The sequence below is a fragment of the Mustela lutreola genome, chromosome 4 (assembly GCF_030435805.1).
Source record: "Mustela lutreola isolate mMusLut2 chromosome 4, mMusLut2.pri, whole genome shotgun sequence".
Taxonomy (NCBI): domain Eukaryota; kingdom Metazoa; phylum Chordata; class Mammalia; order Carnivora; family Mustelidae; genus Mustela; species Mustela lutreola.
Window position 1 is genome coordinate 172,971,085 of NC_081293.1, and position 27,921 is coordinate 172,999,005.

The 27,921-nt window shown below is 40.4% G+C and overlaps 1 protein-coding gene across 2 annotated transcripts in view; it reads right to left on the reverse strand.

Moving 5' to 3' along the window:
* TSPAN12 (tetraspanin 12) overlaps positions 1–27,331 on the reverse strand; it is a 64,813-nt gene extending 37,482 nt beyond the window's left edge. Inside the window, exons 1-4 of one of the 2 annotated variants that reach the window (XM_059171680.1) lie at positions 27,190–27,331; positions 26,065–26,200; positions 13,525–13,607; positions 12,296–12,431 (exon numbers count right to left, since the gene is read on the reverse strand). In XM_059171680.1, the coding sequence (XP_059027663.1) occupies positions 12,296–12,431; positions 13,525–13,607; positions 26,065–26,130 (285 nt within the window). In that variant the 5' untranslated portion in view covers positions 26,131–26,200; positions 27,190–27,331. Of the gene's footprint in view, positions 1–12,295; positions 12,432–13,524; positions 13,608–26,064; positions 26,201–26,370; positions 26,639–27,189 lie in introns of those variants that run through there. The other variant, XM_059171681.1, reaches the window with a different exon arrangement.
* Positions 27,332–27,921: the final 590 nt, after the last annotated feature.

A 27,921-nucleotide genomic window follows, 5' to 3' on the forward strand; every position in this document is an offset into this window, starting at 1 on the left:
CTATCCAGCTTTATAGAGAGAGGAAGCAAAAAAAAAAAAAAAAAAAACAAAAAAACCCTATATCCAACCTACCACAAATAGACCAGGCACTTATTTTCCCAAACTGTTTTTTTATATTAATGTCAACTGGAAATTAATTTTTATATTAAAACAAAATATAATGTTTTCCCTGAACACCTTTAAATAAATTTCTCTGTGTGAGCAGATAATCAACCAAGTATCACAGAATACTTTCGGTAAGAATATATTTCACTGGGAGAAAAGTAAAAATTATAAACACTGTGGAAGTTATTTTAGCCTGTTACTTTCTTAGTTTATAACTAAAAACTGAGGTCATTTTATCATAAGTAACATTCAAAGTAATTTGAAACTGGAAAAGTCAGATTTGCTTATCTTGGAAAATTAGTACAACCTGAGATTCCCCTCCCTCCAAATACAAATAATTTCAAAATATAACATACTTTACTGGACATTTTAATATTTTAAAAACCCTGTGCCTTTTGACTTCTAGCTACATGCCACATACTCAGCACTTTTAATAAACAAAAAGTTTGATTAAAAGCCTGCATTCATGAAATGATAAATGATAAACTCCAGTCTCTACCCTGTCAAATATTAAACTCTGCAAGATTTCAGCACTAAGTATCCCTATGTCAGTTGTTTATTTTTCCTTTCCTGGTGATTGGAGGTTTAAAAATATTATATTACTTATAGTTAGTAAATAAGAGAATTCCAGTGCCAAATATTTGTACAAGATAATGGAACAGCTGACATTCTGTTAAGAATCCACTGGGACAAAACTACTAACAGTCCAAGAGGACTTGCTGCTTAAAATATACACCCACACAAAGCCTCCGTTTAAGCCTGCTCTCCAAGCGATGTCATAGGTTTGGTACTTTCTGACAGCCAATTAATTATTCACCGTGTTCCATGTCTTTCTACAGATTCTACAGACAACGCAACATTAAATATCCCTTCTTCTCAGAATCATAAATGAAATGAGATCCGTCTAATTTAGGAAAATGCCAGAACTGTAAGCCAATTTTTGAAGAAACACAATCTTGTAACTCCTGAACCCCTGCAGAAATTCAGGGTAAGGCACAAACATATGGGCACGCTGTGGTCCTTTGTCCATGCTTCTGACTGAATAACTATGGAAGAATATTTCTAGTAACTCCTCTTAATGTGCTCCCTTTCAGCGCGTTTGCACTGAGCTGAGCTTATTTCTTTATCAAGGATGTTGCCAAAGCTCAGATTTGTATATACTTGCCTCATGCACTGCTCAAACTATTTGGGAAATGTGTTGCACCAGAATCTGAGGGACTTAGGCAGGGGCTGCGAGTTCCAGGGTCAATGATCTATATCATGGGGGGCAAAACATTAAGGGTGAGGCAGTCAAGGAGCTGGATATGATACCAGACAGGTTCTGCTGCTTTGTAAGCTGGGTCAGCACAGGTCCGCATGCTTAGCCAGAGCTCCAAAGATTAAAAGGGTGTTACTGGTTTCTGAAGTTAGGGCTCTCTTTATATACTTTGGGGCCGTTCCTCAGAATTTGAGACAGGGCTCACCATCACCAGACCCTGAGCAGGAAAGTGCAAACAGGAAGGAGGCTTAGAAATATCCTAAGCGGGGTGCCTGGGTGGCTCAGTGGGTTAAGCCTCTGCCTTCTGCTCCGTCAGGATCACAGGGTCCTGGGGTAGAGACCTGCATCGGGCTCTCTGCTCAGTGGGGAGCCTGCTTCCTCCTCTCTCTCTCTCTGCCTGCCTCTCTGTCTACTTGTGATCTTTGTCTGTCAAATAAATACATAAAATCTTTAAATTTAAAAGAAAGAAAAAAGGAAAGAAATATCCGAGGCAACAGTAGCCAAAAGAACACCAGATTCAATTCTCATCCAGAGTGTGCCTCTTACTCAGACCCAACAAATGTGGCCAGATTCTTCCCTAAAACCAGAAGGCCAGGAGCTCCATCTTGCAGGCACCTTTATGACAACATCTTTTACAAGACAATGATGTGTTATTGGGCAGAAAGAGAGTTTATACTTTAGTATCGGCCGGTAACTTTTGAACCTATATGTAACTATGTCTGTGAAAGTATCTTCCTCTAAACCACAATCTTTTAATTATTTGACCTTTATTTTCAAACAAGATAGGCACTTGAACTTATTTTTGTATGTTCTCCAGAATAATCACAGACCCTATTTGTTAAAGAGTATTAAAATAAAGTGTTCCCTTTAAATTGTACAAATGTATGTATATGAATATTTATTATAAGTACAGAGGTGTGTCTTTTTTTTTCTTGTTTTGATCAATCTGCTCAAGTAAAAACACTTTCTTCCTGAGCCAAAAATATATTTTCTTCCTTAAAAGAAGAAAGCATATGAACATAACTCAATTCACAATCATGCTTAATGTTCAGGGAAAGAAAACCACGTGTGAATAATGATAAAATCTTTAAACTCTCATCAAAGTTGTTCAAACATCAATAATTCAGTCTAATTGAGTGAAGACGAATGGTTTGAATTAAATTGTATGAATTACAGAATGATTTTAAAGAAATGCACCCTTGTCAGAACAAATATTTGAGCTATATCTATGCTGAAAACTAGAAATCCTCCAAGACCTGCTTTTATAAACAGACCAATGATCATTCGAAGGGAGCAGATCCATTATCTGTGGGTAAATGCTTCATGGGCTTGAGAAGTTTGTTCTTGAGCAAGTTAAGCAGTTCTACAATAATCCTCTGATACCAGCCATTTATTTGTGAAACCTTTTCTCCCTGAAGGCTGGAAAATTCCTGTGGCACTCCAAAGAACTACTGTTCTAACCCTTCCCCCAAGCATCCTTAAACCTGGCTTGTCTCCCTAAGGGCACCTTAGCCCAGCACCCAGTTTCCTGGTGCCTACTTCAGCTGGATAACCATGTTTTTGCTATGACCCCTGAACTAAACACATCCAGATTAACAGAATTTTTTTTTTAAGATTTTATTTATTTATTTGACAGACAGAGATCACAAGTAGGCAGAGAGAGAGAGGGGAAGCAGGCTTCCCATTGAGCAGAGAGCCCAATGTGGGGCTTGATCCAAGGACCCTGAGATCATGACTTGAGCTGAAGACAGAGGCTGAATCCACTGAGCCACCCAGGTGCCCCCAGAACTTTTTAAAATAAATACACATCTTAAAAAAAACTCTAAGATGAAAGATAGACTTCCCCATCTGAATACCTTTATTTCTTCATCAGTAAAGGCACACTGTTAGAATAAAATATGTCTTCCATTCTCTCTTCTATCATTAAAAAAAGGTTTTCTAAGGGGTGCCTGGGTGGTTCAGTGGGTCAAGCATCTGACTCTTGATTTCAGTTCAGGTCGTGATCTCAGAGTCCTGAGATGAAGCCCCATGTTAGTCTCTGAGCCCACCAGATCCTTGAGATTTTCTCTCCCTCTGCCCCTCTTCAGCCCCCCACCCCACTGCCGCTGTGCGTGCATTCTCTAAATAAATAAATTAATAAATTAATAAAATCAATCTTTATAACAAACAAACAAAAAGTTATCTAAATGTGAGGCTCCTTTAGCCCAGAGTGGCTAAAACCAGGTAGCTATTTTCTCCCAGGTACAGGAGCAGAAGGCTCTGAAACAAGTAAGAAGCATTAAATAGCAAAAGAGAGATCATATGACTCCTAGGCTCACAGAACTTCCAACGGCAGAGCAGGTATGCATAACATTCAAGACTTTCCAGAATCTGGTTAAAGCTCACATAGCCAACTCTCCGCCCTGCATACCTGGCACATATTTACCTTATGACTGACAAATGCCCTTCTCCTAACACATCAGGAGCTTCCAAGTCCTATCACAACTGCCCTCTCCACCAGCCTTTCGGTTCCTCCAAAATACCTTCTCCCTGAGCAGGGACCCTGTTGTAAGCCCCTGCCTGCCTCTGTCTCCCAATTCATCCCTCATCTGCCCCCCCTGATGAAAAGTCAGGGAAAACCACACTTATTTTAGACTAACTCAAATATATTGCTCAACAAATGCTAAGTGATACCACAACAGTATTTATACATTTCAAATAAACTTTAGTGTTTCTGTCACGTGAGTGAAGATTCATTTTAATCTGAGCACATAACCATGTCCTGTTATCACCCTTTATCTGATAAAAGGGGAATACATATGGATCATAATTCTGAAAAAGTGTTCTAAATCTATGAAATTCCATGAAAAAAGAAACCTTTAATTCATAAGCTATTACTTCATCACCAACTTAATGAGACATTGCATATAAAGTAAATCTTAAACATCATTTTTCTAAGAAGTTTCTCTGAAAGCTACTTTCCTCATTGGCTGAAATGACACTTCTCTGTCCTTTTACCTGCGTTCACTTGCCCTCTTGTTTTAACTCTGTACTTTTAGAGAACCGTTTCCGAGTCATCTAGACAGCCACAGGATTTTAAAGGAACATCTACTGTTTTACATTTGCCAAGGGAAGTCAACCGACTGACAAAGCAGGAGCAAATGATGGAGAAAACCCACCACACAACTGCTGAATTCGCCTCCAAGGTACCGTTTGCTGAGTGGGCGACCAGCACTCCTGGATAGGACGGACCTTTCAGTTGCATGTGTTGCCACAGAGATACCTGGATTTAAATGCTGTGCAGACTAATGACATTTGCCAAATTAATGGATAGACATGTACATGGCTTATATTTAACTGACGCTATTTCAAACAAATATTTTAAGAAACAACATATAACGAAGCTTAAAATGTTTACCACAACAGAGTACACCTAAATTATGCATGGGTCAGAAATATAAAAGCTTGGGGCACCTGAGTGGCTCAGTGGGTTAAGCCTCTGCCTTCAGCTTAGGTCATGATCTCAGGGCCCTGGGATCAAGCCCCACATTGGGTTCTCTGCTCAGAGGGAAGCCTGCTTCTCCCTCTCTCTCTGCCTGCCTCTCTGCCTACTTGTGATCTCTGTCAAATAAATAAATAAAATCTTTAAAAATATATACATAAAAGCTTGAACTGTTCACACTTTGAACCGCGAAGTAAGCAAAAAGTCCAACAAGCACTCAAAAATCCTGTCACAAAGACCCAATGCTAAGGGCCGGAATATCACAGAGTTGTCCAGGGTCCCCGTCTCGGACACACTAACTTTAAAGACATCTGCTTATGTGCTTTTCTGGGGCATAATTAGAGTCAGTCAAACCAACATGACTTGAGGAAACAAAAGAGGTCACGGAATTCTGTGCTGGGCTTCTGTGCATATGAAAGCAAGTGGTGAAAACCGAGCTTCTGGACCCAGAAACACTTGCATCACCTTCAGTTTCCTCTGCCTGAGACCTTTTGTGAGTTTAACAACTAACTTTGAAAACGATAGCTTTTAAAGAATTCACAATAAAGAAATGTCACAATAATCTGTATGTGTTGAAGGGATGTGTTTCGATCATAGAGAAAGTGCATAAACGTAGAATAATAGCTCATTTCCTGATGTCAAGTAATACAAATATTACTTGCACGTGCAATTAAATGTATCCATAATTCTTTTTCAGCAAGGTCTACTGGACTCAGCCACCTTCCATCCAGTCCCCAAAGTCTTAGCTCAGACCCCAGCTATGGCTTCGAAGACCCCTGTGTCACTACTAACAGGGCTTCTCAGGGTCTTCAGCCCTAAATGCCAGAAAAACCCATGGGCTCTTCATAGCCCCAGGGACATCAGACTCTCTCCTACAAAGATCTTCACAATCGGACTACTCCACGTGCTTCTCGCTGTGCACTGACACTACAGTGTCACATCTAAGTTGCCTAAACTTGCCATGTTCCTTTACTCCTCTGTGTCATTGCACACTCCGTGTGGTTCTAAAGCCCCTTGCCCCCCTGTCTCCATGAGAAACCTCGGACACATTTTCAGTAACTTTTCTAAGTAGCTCAGATAAAGACCTTCCTTGGAAACCTGCTGGAAGTCTCCAACTGCTCCTTAATCTGTGTTCCCACACTTATTTCTTTATAACTTTCATGCTGTATTTCGCTTGTTATTTTTTTTTTGTATTCTCCCCTTTCCCCTTGTATCTCCAGGGTCGACCACAGAGCCGGTACACGATATCTGCTTAAGGAGGGAAAGAGGAAAGAAACAGGGATTAGGAGGGAAGAAGGGGAGAAGGGAAAGGAGAAAGGCTGGACTCTTTGACAAAAGAAGAGGGAACTGTGGCAGAATTGTTAGAGGTTCTTTTATGATAAGGACATTAAAAGATTATATTTTCAAAGGTTAATTGACTACTGAATGCCTTGGAATTATAAATGAAGCATACTTAAGTCTTACAGAAATAATGCTGATAATTAATTAAATGTATTGTAACAGTAGCTTGGTGGAGTGAAACAGCACAGGCCCCTAGCAAGGGCTGTATTTGAATGCTAATGATAGCAACTAGGGGCTGTATATCTTTGGGCAGCTTTCCTTCCCCCATCTCTAAAATAAGTCTAACCATATAAAATCGCAGAGAACAGAGTAAAACACCGAGCAGATGCTGAAGATGTGGTCAATCATATGATGGACCTCGACTGAGAAACATATTTGCTAGGCTATCGCCCAAAATCATAAAAAGAAAATAAAAAAGCTATTTAACTTAATAGTTTAATTTTAACTCAATTGCTTATGACTAGCTATATAATTATAAAATTTATAACTACTTGAAAGAAGCCCTTAAATAGAGAGTCTGTAGAAAAGTATTATTTCAAGATCTTCTGGTTTTACATGACGACTTCAACCAACAGAAGAACCAAGGATGGTTCATATCCTCATGGCCCTTAAAAATTTACTTGATTTTCGGGGCACCTGGGTGGCTCAGTGGGTTAAGCCGCTGCCTTCAGCTCAGGTCATGATCTCAGGGTCTTGGGATCGAGTCCCGCATTGGGCTCTCTGCTCAGTGGGGAGCCCGCTTCCCTCTCTCTCTCTCTGCCTGCCTCTCCATCTACTTGTGATTTCTCTCTGTCAAATAAATAAATAAAATCTTTAAAAAAAAAATTTACTTGATTTTCATTAAGGGAATCATTTCAATCTGGTTCAATCACAGTATATTTTAAGAAAGCTTTATAAGTGCTTCCATATAATCACTAGCCATATGCAAATGTTCTGGGATAATAAAACTGGATTAAAAAAAAAAAAAAAAAAAAAAAAACTTCCCTTGGAAACACAAGGTCCTTGGTCTTAAAGGTATGAAGTGCTTCCAAGGTAGGTTCTGACCAGTGCTTGACTAAACTGGTTTGCGGGAGGTAGAATGTAGATTAGCATCACACTCTGACAAGTGACGATCTCCTGATGGCTACATTCAGCTGTTGTCGATATTGTAAACATGTCTGCTCAATCTGTTTACATTCCCCTGAGCTGGCTCCACTTTCCTAATGCCTATGTTAATAGGAAGGTAGGATTGCAGTAACAAATGAATTTCATTTAGTCTACAGCTAAAAGCCTTGGGAGTACCCAACTAAGGTTTAAAACCAATTTCTATTAGCTTCCATTTGTCTTCAAAAAAGAGAAGGAATTTCTGCTATTAAAATCACTCTGAAAATCATGGCATATTCAAGTTTATTTTTCTACTCATTTTTGCCTTGTTTTCATAATATAATTAGAATTTAATTATTCCTATAAATATAAAAGATATATTCTTATAAATACATAAAAGTTTCTGTTCTATGACAACTTCACATTTATTAAGAACAAATCCAGTTAGAGTAGGGTTGCCAGATTAAGCAAACAAAATTCCTAGATGCCTATTTAAATCTGAGTTTCAGATACACAATATATAATGTTCTGTAGCTATAAATCCCAAATAGTGCATGGAACATGTTTCTACTAAAATATTATTTGTTGCTTATCTGAATTCCAAATTTAATTGTACGTCCTGCATCCAATATGGGTACCTTATATGGGGACCGTAAATTAAGGCATTTTAACAACTTACAACCATAATTCAATAGAAGGGTGAAAGTTCATGACCAAAGTTCACCAGAAATGTTTTCCTGTGGGTGGCCTCTTGCCTGCCCAGTTGTTGGTATTTGGGGGGAGTGTTGTGAGGGGAGGGCAGGTTGGTTATAAAGACTTGTTTCGAGAGTCTCCCACATTTTCTTGATCAGTCCAATGAATAAAGATGTTCTGACTTTTGCCTGAGCAGCTCCACTGCCTGACTGGTTTTTGGTAATCATTCAGAAGATATGGCAATCTCAGGAATACTGGTTGTCTTTTTGTTTTGTTTTGTTTTGAGGTACTGGTTGTGTTAAAAAAACAAAAACAAAAAACAAACTTCTTCCCGCTAGTCTTATTTACAAGTGAAACAAGACTTCTAATACAGGAAAATGAACGAGTTGGATTGAAGGTACTGGACTTCTTTAAATATTGATTAAGATAATAAGCTAAAGGGCACAAGAAGAAAACGTGAGAGTGTTGCATGCAAATATTTGCCAAAGACCTAACATCCTGACATATTTTGCATTAATGTCCCTCCACTCCTTTATGAAGCCTTTTCCCCTTAAGGATAAAGAACAAACAGGGTTGACGGAGGGAGTTGGCTGGGGGGTGAGCTAAAGGGATGGTGGGGATTAAGGAGGGCACTTTTTATGATGAGCCCTGGGTGTTCTATGTAAGTAATGAATCACTAAATTCTACTCCCGACACCAATATTACACCATATGTTAACTAATTAGAATTTAAATTAAAACTTGGGGGGAAAAAGAAGTCGTTCTTCTTGAAGTGGAACCCTATCTAAGAGTCAAGCTCCTCCTTTTTTTCATTTTATTTTATTTTATTTCTTTTAAAGATGATCATTTTCATATGGGGTTTTAACAATTTCAGTATAGATCCAAACAATAAACCTGCTTGACATCAACCCTGGTATTCAAATAACATCCAAAGATAAGGTGGTGAGGATGGTAGTTTACTTCTTGCACCAAAATGAAGATCTGCTTTGATTCTACAGTAATTACAGTTTAGTGGGTCAGTCTCCTTCTTAAAAATCTCACTCTGTTCATGCCTTCCTAGCTCCATCTTCCCTCTGAGATGCTGGCTGCTCCTACTTGCACTGTTCTAATGTCCTGTCCATTATTCGGTGTAATAAACATTAATTAAAGCTACAGGCAGGGGTGCCTGGGTGGCTCAGTGGGTTGGGCCACTGCCTTCGGCTCAGGTCATGATCTCAGGGTCCTGGGATCGAGTCCCACATCGGGCTCTCTGCTCGGCAGGGAGCCTGCTTCCTCCTCTCTCTCTCTCTCTCTCTGCCTGCCTCTCTGCCTACTTGTGATCTCTGTCTGTCAAATAAAATAAATAAAATATTAAAAAAAAAAAAAAAAGAAAGGTGGGAGTTTGCCATTGGGAAACAAAGGAAGCCCTTAGGCTGTGCTAGGGTTTTTGACAAAGGAGGTTAGGGAAGCACTCATGATCTCTTAGACTTTGAAGGAAAAAAAAAAAGCTACAGGCAAGATAAATAGTTCATATTATCAAGTTGTCTGTAGTCTGATAGTTTGAGCTTGTTATAAAAAATATATATAATTAGGAAAATGTGCTAGGCTTCAAAGGTTGAGAAGCATCTACTAGAGACATCGGTAAAGGCCCAATGAAAATGGGCTTGGCAGTCCAAAACGTTGAGGTTTGGATCAAAGCTCCACCCATTATTGCTGAGTGACTTCGGACAAATTACTGAACGTCTCTGAACCTCATTTATAATTATCTACCTTAGATAACTGTTACCAGGTTGAAGAAATAAAAAGATCATACAAAAATGTTTTACATAATGTGAGAAACATTTGTAAGTACTTAGGAAAAGGCAGCAGCTATAAAGTAAAATAGTGAAGCTGTTAAAAATATATTGTACTGGACTGCCATAGTTTGAAGAGCATATTCTCCATTTACTAGCTAACTCAGGCAGAGCGACAATTCTGTGCCTCTTTTCCTCATCTGTATCATGAAAATAACAGTATCTATCTCACTAGGATTGTGGAGGAGACAAAATTGATTAATTCATATAAAACTCTTCATATAAACTACTTTATCATCATCATCTTTGCCATTATTATGGTTTCAGTCCCCCATGTCACCTTTGCATCATAAGCTTCTTTCCAGCCTCACAAACTAGACTCTCATCACAGGTAACCATGACTCTTCCTACCTCAAGCAAAGACCAAATTAGTTCTTCGTCAACTTGCTTTACTAGCATTCAAGCAGCCTAACGGAACGCATAAATGGTTCTAAAATGTGTTCCTAAAAGTCTTTGAGGTTCTATGAAATATGTTAACCCACCCCGCCCCAACCCACAGTCCAGGGACCATCCAGAATCACACAAGCTGGAGACAGGGGGAAGACAGTTATTCTTAAATTGTTATGTAAATCAGACAGCATTCTAAGATTGTGGTTTTTGTTTTTTTAAGATTTTATTTATTTATTTGACACAGAGAGAGAGAGAGAGAGAGAGAGAGAGAAAGCACAGCAGGGAGAGCAGCAGGCAGAGGGAGAGGGAGCTCCCCCAATGAGCAGAGAGCCAGATGCAGCTCTCCCAGGACCCTGAAATCATGACCTGAGCTGAAGGCAGACACTTAACCAACTGAACCACCTGGGATCCCCTAAGATTGCAGTTTTAAAAAAGGACTCTGAGAGTGGGGCACTTTGGTGGCTCAGTCAGTTGAGCATTAGACTCTTGATGTTGCTCAAATCGTGATCTCAGAGTCATGGGATCAAGCCCTGCATCAGGCTCCATGCTGAGTGAAGAATCTGCTTGGGATTCTCTCCCTCTGCCCCTCTGCTCTCAATCTCTCCCTCTTGCTCTCTCTAAAATAAATAAGTAAATAAAATTAAGGGAAAAAAAGGATTCTGAGACTTTTTTTAAGTTCAATATACCTTCTCTGACCTTTAAACTGTAAGTTTCATATAAAGTAAGACTTTGAGTTGATGTTTAAATTATTGTCCACATATCTTAAATGGCAAAATAAGATTCCAAACCCTTCTGGCATGCTCCTCCCTGTATACTAAAATAGAGAAAAGTAAGGTCTAGGCATGCTCCCCTCCCTGAGTGAGCACTCTCTGTCTCCCAATCATGGACCTAAAGAGTCCATGGAGCCAAGACTTAGCCTCCAAAAAGCCAACTAATACATTCATACAGGTTGCTTCTGTGAAATTCAAAGTTTTAGTTCAGCTTCACACTGAGATTCTGTTGTAATTGGCTTGGGATGGGAGCCAGTCAAGCCCTGGTGTGCAGGAGCTGACCCCCGAGAGAACCGATTTGTGCCCATCTCTCCCCAGCTCTGCATTCAGTGACACCACGTTGGTGGCTGGAAACCAACCACATATTTAGCTCATGGAAATCTTCAAAGGCTACAAATCAGGATTTTTTTTCTGCTCAGATATCCAGCATATTAGCACCCCATTAAAATGTTCGTTTACATTCCCTATAAGAATTTAATGCACGGCTAGCACGGAGAACTATTGAGAAGAAAGGAATATATCTAATGAATTAATTCTTCCAGAATCTGAGATATCTGTGATTATTACACGGTCGCAGCTTTTCTATCTGGTGCCACGAACATGCAATATTTTATACACTCATTGTGCTCATACACACACACACACACACACACACACACACATATATGAGCTGAAAATTTAAATTAACTCAAATGTTTAATGTTAAAAGAGAGTTTCCTAATTTTTGAATTAGAAGTTGAATCTTAAATTTTAGCATCATAGAATTTGAGTGCTGAAGGGAATTTAAGAAGAAATCTGCTCCAACTCTTTCAGAATCAAAACAAAACCCTCTATGATTATGGAAAACCAAGACTCCCATTTACCCACTAATCTATGTAAACGCAGTACTGGGATTTTAATATCTATCCTGAGTTCACCACCTGAATTTCCACATAGGTTTTTATGGTAGGCTTGTTTACAAAAAGAAGAGAGAGAGAGAACGAAGTGTTCTGTCATAACTTCTTTGTTCTAGTCCCGAGGGGCCTGTCCGGGTGGTAATAAGGTCCATGACACAAGGAAACAACTCATACTTTCAAATGAAAATATCCACACATAGCCTGAGTGAAATAATTAAACAGCATGCACATTTCCATACCCCATCATTTGAGTACAACAAATACGTGTGCTGAAATCATCTCTCATGGAAAGAACGCTTCCCTTCTCACAGGATGTTGAACAATTACCACAGATTAGAGAACTGCTATCACGGTTCCCTAAGCACGTAATCCTGTGCACTGATGAAAAAATAATACAGTACTGGTTGGTCTTTTCACCCATAATAAAGGAAGATGTAAACACCATACCCATGCAAGAAGCAACAGATTTCTTTTCACTGTTCCACAGTATCCTAACATCCCCACGATGATAAGGAAGCAGCAAACAGCAATCATGACTGGGTGAACGACAGGAAAATAAGTCAAGATGACAGCCTCCTCTACCCTGAAAGAAGAACAATGATGTCACATTACACATAAAATATAACCGAAATGCACCTACGACACAGTACAAGACACAACGGAGATTCATGTTCATAATCCTTTAAATCGTCCTGCCTCAAAGCTGACGACTGTGTAGCTATTTTCAAAATCACTGCGCTATCACTGATTTGCTTGCTTGTCTTGTTTTTGTTTCATTTCGTTACGTTTTTTTATACAAGTGGTAGCATTTCTACCTCAACTCATGTAAAATACCTTATAAGATGGGATCCCCAATAAGAAGTCCAGCTACTATCAGCTCTGAAGCTTTAGCCTGGGGAGTGGGGGAGAAAGAGGCCCCGCTGTATCCCAGCTGAGAAGAGTTTCTCTCTTCTCTGACCTGGCCAGCACCTCTTCTGGGCCCTCCCCCAAAACCACGGATCCTCCCCCAAATGCAAAAGACTGCTGTGTCAAAGGAAATTGGTCTCTATTAAAAGAAAGAGGAAGGGAGGTGATTTCTGCTGGAAAACCATGAAAAAATCATTAACTAGAATCATACTAGTAAGAGTACTAAAACAAAAATCAGCCATTACTGTGTGCTTAGCTCCCCTGTGCTAAGGACTTTACAAACATGTACCTCAGTCCATTCACCAGACGTTTTAGAGCCATATATGTGGAGTCCGCATTCAGTTATGAGGAAATGGAGACTGGGAGAAGTTAAGTGATTTGCCCCTTGTGATATTAGTGGATTAACCTTTTGACATTTGAAAGGAAAATGGCAATTTTGAGTTTGGTTTTTCCTTAGCTGAGGGAGATGAAGGAAAGAAGGTTGGCAGTAGTTTTCTTTCAGAAAAGTAGCTATGCTGTCCTTTACGCACAAACATGATGTGGCTGCCACACTGTTCAGAGGCCAGGCAACTGGCACCACCATACCCAGAAATGTTTTCTAGAACAAGTGTCATACCTTAAAGAGAATGCTAGAAAATGCAACTGTCTGTAACAAAGGTTATTGATCATGGGAGAGCATTATCATCTAAACAGCTGAGGGCAAAATGACTTAGAAACTAGGGTCTAAGGAAACCTGATGAAAGAAAGCAACCATTGATTATGAAGCCTACCTTGTTTCTGCAGTTAATGTCAGAACATTATTGAGGTAGTCCCTCATCCAAGCAGAAACTGCCAGCACACTGATGGACATTAACTGGAAAGGAAAAAAAATACCAATTGGTGATCAAGGATTTATACAACATTCTCTGCAGGATTAATCATTCAAGCAATTAAGGATTTTTTTTTTCTTACATGATTATTATGCCTTTTTCCAATTACTGTTTAGAAATTCACTATTGTTATAAATATCTGTCATTTCATTTTGTAATCCTGCCATAGTCACTAAAGAGAATGTCACCGGAGGAGGACACAGATAGCTCAACAATTGAATGTCTGATTCTAGGTTCAAGACAGGAACTGTACAAGATGAAGAGGCCATAAAATGACTAAATTATTAGATGTACAAGATGAGCCTAAAACACGTCATACAAAATAGCAAGGAAGCCATCAAATCCATACTATTGTTGTTGCCAAGAAAGTCACAAGAGAACTTGAAAGAGTTACCACTGGATAAAGGTCAAACAGTTTGGGCATCAAAATAACAGTAATAATAATAATAAATGCAATGATTTGAAATATCAATTACGCTAAAATCTGTGAATGGATAATAATACTTAAAACTCACTTGTCACCTTTGTAGGATGGTGGACATTCAACTCAATATTCAGAAAACTGGTATGAATCCAATTTTTAATCCTACATTTCCTATACAAACTAAAGAAAGAATCAAAGACTTCATGAAAGTTTTTATAGAATTTCTGCTAATACATGCAGAAAGCATTAAAAGAATATTACTATTTACAACCCTTATTGAAATAATGGATCTCTAGGCAAAGATCCTCAATAACTACCTAAGTTATTATGTAAGTAGTTCTCCGTCCTGCCTGTGCATTAAAGTCACCTAGGACTTCTTAAAAAAAATAAAACAAAACAAACAAACAAACAAGAACCACTCTGAATGAGCCCAGAACCACCCTGGATGAATTCTTGAAAGTAGGGCAAAGGCATGAGAAATGTGTAAGGCTCCACAGATGTTCTAATGTGTACTCAGGGCTGAGAACTGCATAATGTAAAATATGCATAAAACTGCATAACTTCTAGAACAGGGAGATCACACTGAAGTAATATACCGGCCCCCACTGATTAGTTTTAGTATTACAAGAAGAGATAATGTGCCTCCCCCCACAAAAGTGAGGCAATCAGAAGTATTTGAAGTATTTTTACCAAAAAGTCAAACCTGCATCTACCCAAGCCTCCAGCTCTAACTATCAGTTTATGGGAAATACAGGGAAAAGATTGAAACTTGTTAAAGGCCACTGTGGGGATGCAATGAGCAAAATCAAGAATATGAAAAATAATCACAGGACAAATGATCTGGTTTCTTTAATTTAAAAAACTGGCCATGTGGAAAAAAAAGAGGGAAGGAGAAACTATTATAAATTAAAAGAAATTTAAGAGATTACCCAAATGCAGTATGTTGACCTTGTTTAGCTTCCAATTCAAACAAAACATCCGCAGAGAGACCTTTATACGACAGAGGATGTTTTCACATGACTGGGTACTTGAAAATGTTAAGAAGTTGTTGTTTTAGATAAGACAATGATATGAAGATTTTTTTTTAAAGGATCCTTATGTATATGCTTTAAATTTTCCATACTTAAAAAAAAACACGTTTGTTTGTTTTTTTTTTTTTTTAAAGCAACAATGTAGAGCACATTCAAAATGAGTCTGGGAAGCTTTTCAAAAAGTTGAAGGTTAACCCCTAAATTCTGAAGATCTTTCCTATTTAGATGGAAATTTTTCTAACGTGTGCCTTATCCTTATCTTAAGAATTTAATTTGACTTGAATTTGATTTTTCATTTCTGGCATCTCAGTGAACATCAATTACCATTATGCATTATAGATTTCGCTTTTAAATACAGAAATAATGAATACACAAGACAGGAATGGGTCTATAGTGACTCAAACCATGCTCGTGAAAACGCTTTCTGGATAAAGGCCCCAAGGCAAACAGAACAGGCAGATCTCTGTGACCTCTTGTACAGTGAAATATGGCTACCTGCTTGGAAAATCAGCTAGTGAATCCGCTCATTCTTCATCCAGTGGCAAATATTTACTCAGTACATACTGTCTGCCTTGAAATTGTCTGTACTAGATTTGGAGACCCAACAATGAATAAGAGATGCTAGATCTCAGCCTTTGTGAAGCTCCTTGTGGGACACAAGGAATAAACAGATAAGGCAGATAATTATGGACTATAAGTAGTACGATGCAGCACAGGAAAATGAAGTGATCTGTTCAAGGTCTTATAGACTCTAAATGGCAGAGCAGAGATTCAAATCCAAGCCTTTGCTTTAGGCTTAGTCACTAAGTCCCTTCCACATTTAGAAATGAGCATATTAATTTCCACAGGGAGGAGACTAGCCTGCACTAGCCAGTTCTTTTTTGAAAAGGGGAGGGATAGAATGGGGGTAGTCTGTAGTGGCCAGGCTAAGACTGAATGTCTTAAGTATATTCTTTGGTGAACAGAGTCTCAGGGGTCAATGGCCTAAAACAGAGTAAGGATCCTGGGACCACAGTTCAGAGAAGAATAAGGCCAGTTATTACTATCCTCACTCCTGATGGGATAAAAACAGATGATAAACTTAATAAAAGTTACACAGTGGGTCAACCGCAGTTTATCAAGCATGCTTCTAGCTTCTGTGAATTTGATGCTTTACCATCTGTTCTGTATGTTCGGGCTGGACACACCTTGGTCTGAACAAATTGATAACGTACCTGAGCCACCCTGCCTTGGCTGCCCGCCCTCTGCCACCCTCGGGAGGAGTCTTTCTCCCAGGTTCTCACTTCCCATTTTCCAATACAAACCAACCAATCCAGACCCCACACCCAACCGCCTCTGTTATTGTGGGCTCTCCCTCTGGACCACTCTACAACTGCTGTAATTACCCCAAGGTCTAGGTGCCAGACAATCGAGGAAAGCCCCTGTACTCCAGCGGCTGCTCAAAGTATTTAAACTAGACAATCCCAAACCTACTTGCTTTGTCTGGCCTGTTCCTTGTTTTTGTTTATTTGTTTATTAACATATAATGTTGGCCTGTTCCTTGTTGATGTAACCACAGTAAAAGTACAAGGCCAGTCCCTCTCTTTTGGTCTTGAGATGGACCCCAATGCTTCCCCTCTCAGCCCTTGTGATGAGACACGTACTGTCTTGCACACATGATCTGTGAGTATAATAAACTATCTTTTCAATGGCAGTCATCTGATCTGTTGGCTTCTCTATACCTGATAATAATAGAACCTATTAAAATGCACAGGGCTAGCAGGGTACCTGGACCACACGACTAAATCTGAACCTACGTGCTCTCCCTCTACTTGGCTGTATGTGGACCTTTAAATACCTTGTAAGTTTCATGGGGGAACAGGAAAGTCTATTAATGTGCTATTTTATGTAATTACCTCAAATTCTTTTTTCTTTTTTTCTTTTTTTAATACTTTTTTAAAAAGATTGTATTTATTTATTTGACAGAGAGATACAGCAAAAGAGGGAACAGAAGCAGGCAGAGTGGGAGAGGGAGAAGCAGGCTCCCCACTGAGCAGGGAGCCCATTATAGACCTCGATCTCAGGACCTTGGGATCATGACCTGAGCCAAAGGCAGACCCAACCAACTGAGCGACCCAGGTATCCCTAATTACTTCAAATTCTTGCCAATTACAAATAATTCCTTTCTTTATCATTCTTTAATGTAATAACTCATCTTGGTTTCTCCATCCTCTAATTTCTTATAGGCTGTTTAGCTAATTTTCAATACCATAGTTCTGAGACAGGTATCCATAAATTAACAGATTCTTTATTTTGGCATAGTCTGTTATCAGTGGTCATTTATACACTGTTTTTCCATTTATAACAAAAAATGTATAATTCTTCCACGTGGTATATTCCAAAACATTTCCGGCAGCATAGAATGGTTAAGTGCATGGGTTTTGAAGTAGTTCTTCTATTCAAAAAATATATCTCGATCAACTGCTCTTGGCCAGGTCCATTGTGATGTGCTGGAGATACGTGGTACGGCAGTAACCAGCACCATCTCTAGGCTATGGTGAAATTTACTAAAAGGACACACATTAGCCAAGACATCAAAGATGTAAATGTGTAACCGCAAACTGTAGTAAGCCCTGGGAAGGAATAATACAAGTTGCTCTAAGCCTCCTTTGTGTGATGCCTGACCTATTCCATGGAGACAAAGGGACATCTCTCAGAGACGAAGATCTGAGCGTTAATTATCAAGTTCATTAGGGAAAGAGTGATTGAAAAAGTACATTCAGTCAGAAAGAAAAGCAAAGATCCCAGGATGGAAGACAGCATGACTTGTTCCTTGCTCAAGGAAGGGAAACTGGCATGTGGTAAGAATGAAAAGCCAAGCAGGGACCAGATAATACAGTCTTGGAGGCCATTTAAGGCATATGGGCTTGGCCATAATGATTGTAAGAAACCACCAAATCCAAAAGCCTTGGTTGGAATTCCACGCCTGCCCCGTTTTAGCTCTATGACTTTGGGTATCATTGAATCTCTCCTAAGCCTGTTTTTTCACATACAAACTGCTATGATAATAAGCCCAACTTCACAGAGGATTTATATGATGAAAGGAATAGGATTCTTCTATATATTACCTACTACTACCTCAAGTCACTTTTGACCTCAGGGGTTTCTCTTAATCTTTCTCAGTCAGCTTATGAGACGACTCCTAAATCAGTTCAGAAATGGAATCTTCAGCTATCTAAAGGTCTAGCAAACGGATCAGGGATAAAGCTCTGTGATACAGCTACCTATTGGACTTGTATGGCCCTTCTCAGTTTTGACATCTCTGAAACTGAACTCATTCCCATTCCTCTCAAAACCTCTGGGTCCCTCCCATTGTGTTTCCTATCTCAGTAAATGGTGTAATCAACGCTTCAATCACAGAAACTGGCAACTTGGCAGACAGCCTGAACCTCTCCCTCTTCCTCAGTCCTACATCTAATTACTTTCAAGTCCTACAGATTGTTCCCCCACCACGGCTGGTGAATTCCTCCCCGCTTCCTGCCACTTCTGGCTAGTTCAGGCCCTCAGTCTCTTGCCAGGTAATTACAACCACTTTCTGATGAACTCTCTGGCTCACAGATTCCACATCAAATTTGCCCTTCGGTAGCTGCAGGAAACACAGATGGAGTTCTGCTTATCCAGCTTTCCTCGCTGCCCCTCGGGCACCTTCTTGGCTCTCACTTCCACTACCCCCAACTCTCTCCTAGAGACTCAAATTTAAATGCTTCAGCAGGGCACAGAGGCCCTTTTCAATCACCTTGAAACTGTCTCTTCAATCTGTTCGCTGCCAGCTGCTTCCCACATGCATTCTGTACTCAGATGACAAAAAGCTGTTTGCACTTCTCCAACATGCACCACGCAGATCTCCCCAAGCCCCTGTGTCTTTCCCTGTGTGGTTCCCTCTGTCTGAGATGCACCCTGCCCCAGCCTTTCCATCCTCAGGAGCAGAGTAGAGCAACCCTACCCATCAAGACCAGCTCAAATAGCCAGCATGTAAAGATCTTCTCCCTACTCCCTCCTTACCCACAGCCAGTGCTCTTGGACAGACTGCACAGAGCAATTATCGACTGCTTTCTGTTTTCACCCATCCATCTCACTCCACAGACTACTGCTTAAAGCCCCATCACCAAGCAGAGTACCAGGCCCAGCAGTGAGGTCCAAGAGATAGTCGATGAATGAATGAGAAAATAATTATAATAAAGAGAAATCATTTCAACTTGCTAGAGGAGAACATTAGCAAAATTAGGAGATGCTTTAAGAAGAGCTAAGCTTTGTACCACTGGAAGTTTTCCAGGAGAGAGATGCTTGCTGAATTACAAGACTGAAGATTTATATATCAGGTCAGAAGCTGGTTTAAGTGTTCTCAAGTGTCCTTTAAACTACAAACTTCTACTTGACTCTACTGTTCTTTTGCACAGTAGTTACCCAAGCACAGCAGCCGTGCCTAGAACATTAGTCAAAATAAATAATATCAATCCAAAGCCTTATCTTATGGCAAACAAGCAACTCTGAGACTAAACTGTTTTTTATTATGACATTACTTCCAGCTACATTAAATGTCTGAGAACAGTTTCATTCTCAAGGAGTGATGTTACTCATCGGGGTTGAGAATATCAGAGCCATAACATACAGAAGGCAGGCTATCCCAAGAAACTATGCTAAAATGAAATGAGGTCACTTCAATACTAACCTTGATGCTATTGAATCTAGAAGCACAAATTATGCAAGCCATTCAGTACTCCTTATTAATAATGGTATTTTCTACTAATTTCCAAATTAAAATAATTCTTCAATTCATCATGATTAAATGATTAGGAACACCTTGGTTATCATATGTAACTAGGCATATAACTCCTTATTACATTTTCTCCAGCATTGTAAAATATTGTTTGTAGTTCAAGGAAATGTTTAGAAAATAACACAAATGTTTAGAAAATAACACAAATATTGCTTTAGAGAAATATATTTAATATACTACTTAGCAGGACATTTGCTACATTCTGTCTTGTAAAACATTTAGAAAATGTTAGCTCTCAACAAATATTTATACATATGAAATTTGCTGTGTTGGAAACATATTCTGGTTTTGCTCAAATCTAATTATGTAAAAATAAGGATTGCATCAAGTTGTTTTCTAAATCAGAATTTCATGTGTGTGCACATTCCCTAAATGTATTGTGAAGTGTACATCTATAGTTTCCACCAAATAGCAATGGCATAGTCGCAAAAGAGAATTTTAAGTCCTTCAACTGTCTGCCATCCATAACATAGAGTCTCATATAAGGTAACAGTGACACCACTAATTTCTATTCTAGGCTGACAGATGTTTAAAACCACCTACCTGAATTTTCCTTTCTATGTCAAATCTGGTCGCAAAGAGCAGAATGCAGAAGAGAGATGGGGAACTTAGTTACAGTTCGATCTCTACAGAGAACCTGGACAAGTAATTCAAACTTCTGGAACCTTTGCTCATTCTGAAAATGGAGAACTGAACTAGCCACTTTTAAAATTCCTTGCTGTCATAAAAAAGGCGGTGGGGGGGGGATTCAAGTTGTGATTTATTGAAATATAAAGGTAAATCAATTCTCAATTATTTGGAGACTGGCAGCCCAATGTCAGAACCCCTCGGGTCTGCAGTAGGGACGTGCCCCAAAGAATCCCCCATGCCCTTCTCCAAAGTGTGGTCCTTATGGACCATGTGATGGCTTATCTTGGCTCAGCAGGGGCCACACTATATAAAAAGCATGTAACTTCATATAAAGTTTATTTTGAAAAAGCAATAACCTTTTGGGTGCCTGGGTGGCAGTTGGTTGAGCATCTTATTCTTGGTTTCACTCAGGTCATGATCTCAGGGTCGTGGGATTGAGCCCTGCGTCAGGCTCTGTGCTCAGCGCAGAGTCTGCTTGAGATTCTCTCTCCTTCTCCCCCTGACCCCCCACTCCTGTGTGTGCTCTCTCTCTCTCTCAATAAAATAAATAAATCTTAAAAAAAAAAAAAAAAAAAAAAAACTCAGGGGCACCTGAGTGGCTCAGTGGGTTAAAGCCTCTGCCTTCGGCTCAGGCCATGATCTCAGGGTCCTGGGATCAAGCCCCTCATCGGGCTCTCTGCTCAGCGGGGAGCCTGCTTCCTCCTCTCTCTCTGCCTGCTGCTCTGCCTACTTGTGATCTCTTGTCTGTCAAATAAATAAATAAAATCTAAAAAAAAAAAAATTAAAAAAACAAAACAAAACAAAACAAAAAACTGACATTTGTTGGAAGGCTCTCGCCTATCCCTTAGAATTAAAGAAAACGTCAATGACTTTCAGAGTATAAAGTTAGGGGCATTAATTTTAAAAAGTCGTGTTTTTATATAACTAAATAAATGCCATGTGGACACAAATGTCCTCTTGCCAAGAATCTCTTTAGGGTCTGCCATGAGCCAAACAACTAAGGTTCACTACCTATGGCCAAGGAAAAAGAAACATAACACTGAACTTCTGCTGTGGCATTTACCCTGCATATAGCCCCAAGTGTGAACTAGAGTCCCTGTCCATTTTTCAGGTTTTCGTTAGAGAAGTTTATCTCTATTATTACAATCTTTAGTAATGGTAGGCGAAAAGCAATGGCTCTTATAGGACTTAAAAACTAAAGATGGGATGTTATATTTTTAGAAAATAATAAACAAACATATTTGATAAATGTTAAGTATTCATCAATGGCAGGAACTTCCAAAAACAACTGTATTTATCCATATTTGTAATAGCAGAAAATTGCCATCTGTGAATGGCAAGGGTTCATATTATAAAGCCACAGAAGCTGTCTTTAAATGGAGGAAAGCTTTTATTTACTTAAATAATATGCCATTTAAACAGTAAAAGTGGGATAAGTTCGAAGTAAAAATAACTCATTTCCTTGCTTCTTTGTGGCCAGAATGTGAATCATGGTGTCAAAAGAGTTCTCGGGGCGGTTTACTCACGTGCAGGGCGTCCCCAGTGACTTCTCTCATGACAAAACCACAACACTCGTGAGAAACCCAGAGGGTCCAATATCTGTGTGCCAACTCCAGTTGTACTGGGATCCCAGCTGTACTGGGATCAAGGTTCTTCAAAACATGGAAAAGCCACTCAACAGAGGGCAAATCGAGATGATCGGATCCATAGTAATGGGGAAAAAGCAGTGCATTGGTGACCTACTTGCTTCCTCTTAGGTCCATGCCTCATATAAAAACATACTCAAAAGAAAAACCACTCTGTTTAAGTTTTAGCTCTCAGAACAGCAAACTAAAACTGTATAGGTCTTCAGTTAAGATTTAGTTTTCTTTTCCCTACATCCTTTGGGTAGAGAAAGGGAAATGGTAGCAATATAATAGAACATAGATAGGGAGAAAAGAATTTCAAAATGCCAAGTGAGGAGTAAAAGGCTACAGCTTTTGATCCCAGAGGTTATAAGGGCAGGATTCACGGTTCTGCAAAATTTGAGGCAAGAACAATCCCTCTGCATACTCCGAATGTGAGGTCTATTTAAGAAGTGGGGCTTATAGGCTACGCTGGTTTATTCTGCTTCTGATTCCAGTGACAGCTCAAAGCAAGGACGGGTTCCTTGTTCTGCAACACGTGGCACTCAGACCAACAGCATCACAGAGGAGCTAGAAAAGCAGACTGCCAAGCCCAGCCCCGGAGGTCCTGAATCAGAATCTGCCTTCTGACAAGATGCCCAGGTGACTGATTTGAGAAGCACTGCTCCAGCGGACTTGGATTGAGGAGGTGGACAGCTAATCCCTTCCTAGGGAGTGTGTCTGCCTCTCCACCGCAAGTAAACTCCCCACCATGTCCAGCAGTACAACTTCTATCAAACCTTGGAGGAAAAAAATTTGAATCTTGAGTCTCTGTTCTGGCACTTACTAGCAAGTTACTGAACTTCTCTGAGCAACCTCTGTTTACCCCCCGCAAAACAAACAATTTTCCGGGGCTGTTACGAGAATTAGATGCTTGTGTAGTGTAGGAAAGCCCAGGAATGCACCTGGCACAAGGTTGAAAACAACATCTGACTCAGTAAGGAAATATACCATCTGCAAATATTGTTCTAACACCGAAAGAATAATGCTAATTCTCCCAAAGTTAGATGTGCATTTCATACAATTCCAACAAAAACCCCAACAGATATTTTTAATCATATAAAATAAGCTTAAAATCCATAGGCAAAAAGGAATCTTAATGGAAACAAGAAAGGGGGGTGCTTTGAAAGAACAGAGAAAATGAAAGAATATTTATATTCTTAGAGAAAAATTCTATTAAAAACAGTATATGAAACTTTGTTTAACTATTGTATAACAACATAAATGAAATCAATGGGCAAACAATAAGGCATACTATATGGTAAATATGAAATATTTAATGAATATGAATCATGAAATGAAATAATATACATGAAATATATATAGGTCTAAAGAAAATTATGTTGATGCTCAACTGTGGGGGGGCACAGGGAACAAAGTAACAGTGAAATAATACTTTAAACTTTTCCAACTGACAACAATTATAAGGTGCTTGTACACCAACAAGATGACAACAAATATTTGTGCGCATATAATGGGGTGTTATTTGTGTTCTTCCTAAGGAACAGATTCCCAGGACAGGAGTTCTGGGTCCGAGAAATGTAGCAGTGGTAGTGGTATTAATCACAAGAATAACAATTACTGCTATTACTAACACAGGCATTCCTTTGACCAAGCAATCCACTTCCTGATAATCTACTTGAGCGTCATTACTGCAGTCAGAGTGGTAACGACCGCAAATACTACTATCTACTGTCACTACTACCACACGGAGAGCATCGTTAAATGCAACTGTTCAAGCACTATGCATATTTTAACTCTAATCCTCCCAACAACTCTAAAAAACCTTCATCCCTATTTCATAGACTAGGCTGAAGCATTAAATGTGCCTGGTCAGTGTAAGAACTATATAAAGATTAGCTACTTTGTTATTGTTGATATCTGGTATGCTCCAATGTAGTCATCCCACTCATGTGACTAAATGAGAAAAACAATTTAACGAAAAAATATATATATATGTATAGGGAATGTACATATAAATGTACATGAATGCATATATGTGGATAGGTATGACTAAATACATCTTTGTATGAAATAAAGGAAAATTCAGAGGGATCCATACGATGCGGTTAACATGGATTATTTTGCTGGAGGAAAAGTTGGCAGAAGAAAGCTGGACAAAGGGTGACGGGATCTTAATAAATAAATATATCAGAACATGCACATAGAAAGTGAGAAAATTGAAGTACAGGATAAAAACAAAGACATAACATTTTACATTCTTCAAAGATAAAACAAGCCCTGGAGGAATTGAAGGAATAAACTTTTTTAAATAAATTCATTACTCAGAAGAGCAATACATTTGTTAAATAATTGGGGTTTCCCCTGCCCCACATAATATGAATTATTAAGAAAATCCAAATCATCATTCTTTGGACAGCAACAACAAAAATCCTAGTAATTCCAAGATTGAGAATTTGGTAATTATCCATGTAAAGGCACTAACTAGGAGCAAGAAGACTTAGTGGCGCTCCTGATACTGTCACCATTGGGCCATTTAACCTCTAACCAGCCACTAAGCTACATTTAGTTTTCTCATTCTCAAAGTAAAGAAGTTCAACAAAGTCATCTTTAAATCTCCTTTTAGTTATAAAAATGTGATGATTCTAGAATCAAAAAGCATAAAGCAGAAAAGTGAAAAGCTAGTAAATACAAGTGATATTATACATTAAAAAAAAAAAAAAAGAAAGTTCAAAATCTTAACCTTATGGCTAGGCAGGTAATTGAATGACCCATTGAAAAAGGTACATATTTAGAATTAAAAATGCAATAAGATTGATTAGTGATTTTACATTTCCAAGTGGTAAATTTAACTATTTGATGCTTATTCATTTTCATGTAGAGGAAAAAAATTATGCTAGTTTAGGTTATCTTTCAGATTACTCACTAAAGTAAACCTTAATTTGTCACTTTAAAATTGAGGCACCTATAGGAATTAATTCAAACCAAAATATCATCCTCTAGAGACGACAGGTACCTCTTATGCAAAGAGGTTGGCAAATGCTAGCCAGTCAGTCACATAAATAAATCACACATTAATATTTCTAATAGAAAAGTATGAATTATTAATAGAACACAAAATTGGCAAAGAATGATCCGCTTAAGTATGACAGCTTCTCAAAGCATCAGTTTTAATTTTTATATTTTCCTCATAAGTTTCACAAATAATAAGGTGATTATTAATAACATATAATGAAAATTTATGCTTGGGCGCAAAGCATAGAAAGTCACTAGCTCATACAGCATAAAGATTTCCATGAGCTTGTTAAATTTTATGTATTTTATTTCCTTAAATGGTTATGGGATTTTCCAAAAGCATACATACACAAAATTCCTTAAAACTTTGCCAACTTAGAAAGAGTTGCATGAAAACCACCTTTCAGGCTGTATGGAATCTCCTAGAAAAATTTACCCGGTCCTTTGATAGGATATCTGTGTATGAATTCCTACGAAAACAGAGTAGGACTCCTTGCCCCAACCAAATTTTATAGGCTAGTATGAGGTAAGGAAACAATTTATAGCCTGGACAGTTATCTGAAATTCCTGAAAACAAACAGTTCCCTAAGTAGTATGGCATAATTTCCTTATCTACAAGCACAAGCACGTGCATTTATTTATATCCCTAGATTAACTTCAAGTCTAATTTTACTGCCACCAGTATCCAGGCGTCCATTTATTTTTTTTCTAATCACGAATGGCACTTGAGCTAGATCAAAGGCATTTTAAGGTCAAAATTGACTTCTCTGAAAAGTAGAGGGTGCGATCCTATGTAATTAATTAATGCTTAGCCATGCCCTCTGGCGCATTAAGTGGTGGCTGTAGGAAACCGAGTCCAGCCGTCCCCACCTGTTAGTGCAGAGGAACTGCTCGACTTACCCAAAAAAGCAGATTGAGGGCGTAGAGAAGGCAGCGCAGGCACTTCACGGAATCTTCTCTGGCCATTGTGAGCCCCGAAAGGAAGAAGCCCCATCCTTTCACCACATCCTACTCCCACCGGCCAAGTCGCAGCGATCTGCAGAGGCAGGGAGAACAGGGGACTTATCTCCGCGCTCCGCACCCCCAGCCCATCCCTCCTCTGCCCGCCCTCAGCCGGGTCCCGAGTCTGGTCCGAAGCCTAGGTCATTCGAGACATCGCTTCGTCGAAGATCATTTGTTAAAGTTGTAATTGTAACCTAAACTCGCCTCAAGTTCCAGACTGGCTTCGGATAACACCTGCTGAGAAGAGAAAAGATTGACTCCGGGATGAATGAAGGCACACAGTAAACTCCCGTTCTCAGGGGACGCGCGGCGGTGTCCTCTGCATTCTGATGAGACGCGCTTTAAAACCTCCCTCAGTCCACGCCCCTCCTCGGGGACAGCTCAGCTCAGAACTGTCCCCAAGGTTGGAAACCACACTATCCCCGGGAGACGTCACAGGCGCCGCCGGCGAGTCCGCGGGTGCAAGTGTCCCTCTCGTTAGGACAGCTCCTGGGTCCCCCAACTCCGCATCCCCCTCCCCATCCGCAGTTCGGGTGTAAACACAGGGCACTGGCGGGGGGGGGGGGAGAGGGGGGGCTGCGGCGCTGAGCTGGGATTCCGCCCCGCGACTAGGGTTTCTTTGGGAGAACGTGAGAAATGGTGCTTCGGCCGGGAATGATGGATTAGCCCGGGGCGGGGGCGGGGAGGGGCGCCGGGGAATTAGGGCCGGTGCAGCTGTGCAGACGCCGGGTTAGTCACTCACGTCCCCCTCCCCCGGACCCGGCCGCTGCCGCGACCCCGCGCTCCCGGCCGCCAAAGCAGCACAAAGCCGAGCGCGGTCCCCCGCCCCCCCCCCCACCCCGCTCCGCCCCGCCACCGCTCCGCGTCCGCGTCCGCGCGCCCCCGGCAGGGCGCGGGGGGAAGCGCCGGCGGCGGGGAGCCCCACCGCCAGCTCTAAGTAGTTTAGCACACAGCGCCGGGGACAGCCGCCGGCGGGCTGGCGGGACAGCTGGCTGGAAAGACGCGAGACGTGCGGCCACTCACCGTCGGCGCTGGGCTCCGTGCCCCACTCCCGCCGGGGGACGGTCGGGGACGCAGTGCGGGGGCTCATCGGGGTAGGGACGCTCCTCCCGGGGAGCCGAAGGGCTGCATTGGCTCTAGCAGGAGACGCTTCCTTCTCTTTTCTCTTCCTCTCCCCCCGCCGCCGCCGTCGCCGCCTCCTGGGAAAAAGAAAAAAAAAAAAAAAAAGAAAAAAGAAAAAAAAAAAAAAAAAAAAAAAGTCCTGGGCAGCAGTTGCTGGAAAGTCTCTGTTAAGCCACCTCCCAGCGCCGCTGTCCCTCCCAAGTCCTCGCCAAGTCCGGACGAGGCAGCGGCGGCAGCCAGGGCCAGCTGCACAAACTCTCAGCGCATGCTCCGGCCGCCGGCTGCCCGGGCTGGATCCCAGTGGGTGTTTCTTGTCCCTTCACCCGGCGTGAGCCCCCCGAAGGGACGCCTCACCTCGACGAGACACGGTCCAGAAAGAGAGAAAGCCTACGGACTTTGGGAAGGTCCGCTCAGTAAACCCCTTTAAAATGGTGCTGTCCGAGGAGGAGAGGCTCGGTTATAACCATAGGGAAACAGGCTTTTATTATATGAAAATATTTGTGTTTGGGAAGGGGGGGGGAGGAGTGGCCCAACCCAATTCCTGCAACGAGAAACTAGTTTTCACAACCTTTCTGGAACCACCCCCTGTGATTTGTCACTAACATGGTCCCCTATGATCCTTCTTATTGCTTT